The sequence below is a fragment of the Nematolebias whitei genome, chromosome 17, assembly GCF_014905685.2.
Source record: "Nematolebias whitei isolate Nwh7 chromosome 17, NemWhi1, whole genome shotgun sequence".
Classification (NCBI taxonomy): Eukaryota; Metazoa; Chordata; class Actinopteri; order Cyprinodontiformes; family Rivulidae; genus Nematolebias; species Nematolebias whitei.
Window position 1 is genome coordinate 39,866,991 of NC_056514.1, and position 3,520 is coordinate 39,870,510.

Below are 3,520 nucleotides of genomic sequence, written 5' to 3' on the forward strand. Positions count from 1 at the left end.
ACAGTCTCCTCCCGGCTGCTTTCTAACCCAACAGTCTCCTCCCGGCTGCTTTCTAACCCAACAGTCTCCTCCCGGCTGCTTTCTAACCCGACAGTCTCCTCCCGGCTGCTTTCTAACCCAACAGTCTCCTCCCGGCTGCTGAGCTGCTCTGCTCTAACAAATCTCTTCTAACCTTTTTGCTCTTGTGCTTCTGTCTCTTCTCTTCGCCTCCGCTCCGTTAGTTCTGGGGGACACTTACAATATCCCCTTAGACCCCCGAGGTAAGAGAAGGCCCAAACCTTTTCTGTCTGGGAGCTTCTGTCTTCGTGTTGATCTGTGACGCTCGGCTCTGATGGTTGTTTTCCAGAGACGAGCTCGGCGAGCAGCTACACGTCGGACTTCAACAAGCGCCTCCTCAGCACCTACATCTGTAAGAGCCGCCCACCTGTTCACTGTCAGCCGCGCTCTGCCGCAGACTGACGGCTCTTCTCTCGGCTTCTTCAGGTAAAGTTTTAGGGAACCTGCAGCTGAACCTGCTCAGTAAGTCCAAAGTTTACGAGGATTTAGCTCTGAGTGCCATCTTCCTGCACAACAACTACAACTACACCCTGAAGTCCCTGGAGAAGTCAGCATCTCTCATCTCTTCACGATCATTTGGTAGAACTCCAGCCTCAGAGTTGGTGTTTTCTCTCTGCTGCAGGTCCGAGCTGATCCAGCTGGTCACGGTGACCCAGAAGCGAGCAGAGAGTTTTTACAGAGAGCTGATCGAGCAGCAGATCGATACGTATCAGCGAAGGTAGCTGCCCCACTCTGACGGGTTCCGTGTGCTTTTATTGGAGCTGAAGGTGGTTTTTGTCTCTGCCACAGCTGGCTGAAGGTCACCGAACACCTGACGGACCGGAACATGCCCGTCCTGCAGCCCGGAGCCAAGGTCAGTAGTCGATCTTCACTTTGGTACCAGAGTGTCCACCTGAGCACGTCTGTGTGACACCGAGAGGTTGAAACTGCTCCCAATGACCAGCAGCCATGTTACTGCTGCCTCGAAGGTCACACAGAGGTCACCGGATCCAGAACACTTTCACAACAACGTCTTTTGTTAAAACTGCCACTGATTCAAACTGTGCCGGAAGCCACGGTTGTGTCGTACGAGTCGTGCGGGAGGCGAAGGCGTCGAGCTGAACCCTGCTGTCAAACCGCTACAAAGATTTAATTTAAAATTTAAAATAGTTTTTGTTGATTAACTGAAAACAAACAAAATGACCGGAACACAGAAAAACTGTCTGCTCGGAGGAAAATATAAAAATGAGCAGTTTCCCTCAGAGAAGGTGATGGGACGACCTTCAGCTACTACCAGCCTTTAGCTCAATATCTGCAACATCAGCTGAGTTTTAGCTGTGGCGGCCATCTTGAATGGGGCTGACTCCAAAAGTTCATGATTTGTTGACGAACAACCGGTGAGTTCCTGAAAGTTTCAGTAAAGATCTGTGTTGAGATGTTTTGCTAACAGCTGGAGTTTGTCTTAAGAGTCCCGTGTTCTTGTTGAATTGTTGTTTCAATCGACTCTTTTCCTCCTCCAGCTGAGAGACAAGGAGCGACAAGTGATTAAAGACAAATTCAAGGTGAGTCCTTTCAAAATAAAAGCAGGAAGGTTTCAACCCTCAGGTCTCAGAGGAGACTCTTCTCTTTCAGGGCTTCAACGACGGTCTGGAGGAGCTGTGCAAGATCCAGAAGGGCTGGGCCATCCCGGACAAAGACCAGCGGGACTTCATCCGGCAGGCGCAGAAGAAGGTGGTTTCTGAGGCGTACAGGTCCTTCGTGCACAGGTGAGAGCCTCCCTGCTGCTGGACCCGGGTCACCGGTTCAGTTCTGATCAACTCTGGTCGGGTCTCTGCAGGTGTGCCAACATCTCCTTCACCAAGAACCCCGAGAAGTACCACAAATATCGACCGGAGGAAGTGGAGGAGATGATCGAGAAGCTGTTTGATACGTCCGCCTGAAGAGCCCTTCATCCTCCTCCTCCTCAGCTCGTCAGATAAATACCCCCCCCCCCCCCCCCGAGAGACAGAAAGATGTAACGACATTCAGTAAAACAGCTGAAACGTCCAGATGGTTTGAAACACAGGAAGTGGGATCTTTGAACAGAACCGAGTCACTTCCTGTTCTGATGTCACACTTCCTGTCTGAAGCTCGAAACAGGTTTACAGCGACACCTGAACCCCGGGATGCTTCCTGTTTTAATCAGACCTTTAACAACAGCTGGCACCAACTTATGACTCCAGATGTTCATCTTTGTTTTAATTCAGGAAAAATAAAAACATGTTAAACTAAAAAACTGTACGATTTTAACATAAAGTGCGTTTCTGTTTCCGTCAGGAGTTCAGTCTCCTGTCGGGTTTTAGGTTCAGGGCATTTTGTTACGAGTTGTGACTAAACCAGATCCAGGAAGGGGACCCAGACCTGCCCCTCCTCAGAGACGGTCCAGCTACTGCTTGGTTCTGGGTCCGAGTCCAGACCTCCAGATGGATCGCTCTGTGGCTGATCCCGGACCCGGTTCTTTCAGTCCTGGTCTGAGGAGCGCAGCTGGAGCGTGGAATCGTCCCTGTGGGTGGAGCTCAGGTTCACCTGACACAAAGTTACAGACACGGAGTATAATATTTATAAAAACACTTAGAATAAAAACCTTCAAATTAAAAACTTTTCTCCGAGAGTTAAAGAACTTCTCAGACGTCAAAGTTTGGGTTTTGATTTCAATAAATACATAAATGTCTCGTTTGTGTCTAAAGAATAAATTAGTTTTTAATACATTTGAACTTGTCTTATTGATCCAAACGTTTTAATTAAATAAAATTATTCCGCTGACGGCAGCAGTTTGTTAATCTGCTGTTTTGTTGCTGAATCTAATCCAGATTAATTTTCTGTCTGGGTGATAATCAGAGGAGCTTCAGCTTTGAAATTATAAAATAAAAATAACTGAAGAAAGGTGGAGGATCTAAACGGGTTCAAGTGGTGCTGCTCATCGCCACGGCAACAGGATCGCCCCAGCATCTTCAGGTTTCCATGGAGATAAAGGTGGTGTAATAATGAATAAAGGTGCCTCGAGCTTCAAGGTTTCCAGAACAGTTTTTATTTTTTATTTAAAATCTCATGAATTCATGATCAGTGCTGTGCAAAAGTTTTAGGCAGGGGAGATAAAATGCTGTAAATTTTATTGTGATGATTTCCCTGCAGATGTTCTGTGGACTTTGCTTGATTCAGAAGTTGGTTAGGTGTCTTAACAAACAATTCTCTGAAAATGACAAGAATTGGGCTGAAAACGAGCGGTCGGAGTGAAGATGAAGTGCACCTATAACCATCATCATCCTCTGCGTCCCCCTCCAGGGCGCCGTCTACCTCCTGGACCGCTGCTGTTCAGTTTGTTCCATGACACCGGAACAAACATTTCTTTAAACACAAACCTGGAAAAACGACAATATGTTAAACTTCTGCAGATTTTTCTAGTTTGTTTCTTAAAGTTTAGGATCAGAACCGGACCGACCTGCCC

General features: G+C 47.4%; 1 protein-coding gene across 6 annotated transcripts in view; it reads left to right on the top strand.

Moving 5' to 3' along the window:
- The window catches only part of exoc7 (exocyst complex component 7), a 14,832-nt gene extending 12,214 nt beyond the window's left edge, over positions 1-2,618 (top strand). For 4 of the 6 annotated variants that reach the window (XM_037691288.1, XM_037691284.1, XM_037691286.1 and 1 more), the window contains 7 exons: positions 347-409; positions 484-604; positions 680-775; positions 847-910; positions 1,557-1,598; positions 1,669-1,802; positions 1,874-2,618. In XM_037691288.1, coding sequence (XP_037547216.1) covers positions 347-409; positions 484-604; positions 680-775; positions 847-910; positions 1,557-1,598; positions 1,669-1,802; positions 1,874-1,976 — 623 coding nt within the window. In that variant the 3' untranslated portion in view covers positions 1,977-2,618. Of the gene's footprint in view, positions 1-221; positions 261-346; positions 410-483; positions 605-679; positions 776-846; positions 911-1,556; positions 1,599-1,668; positions 1,803-1,873 lie in introns of all 6 variants that reach the window. The other 2 variants (XM_037691289.1, XM_037691290.1) reach the window with 1 other exon arrangement.
- Positions 2,619-3,520: the final 902 nt, after the last annotated feature.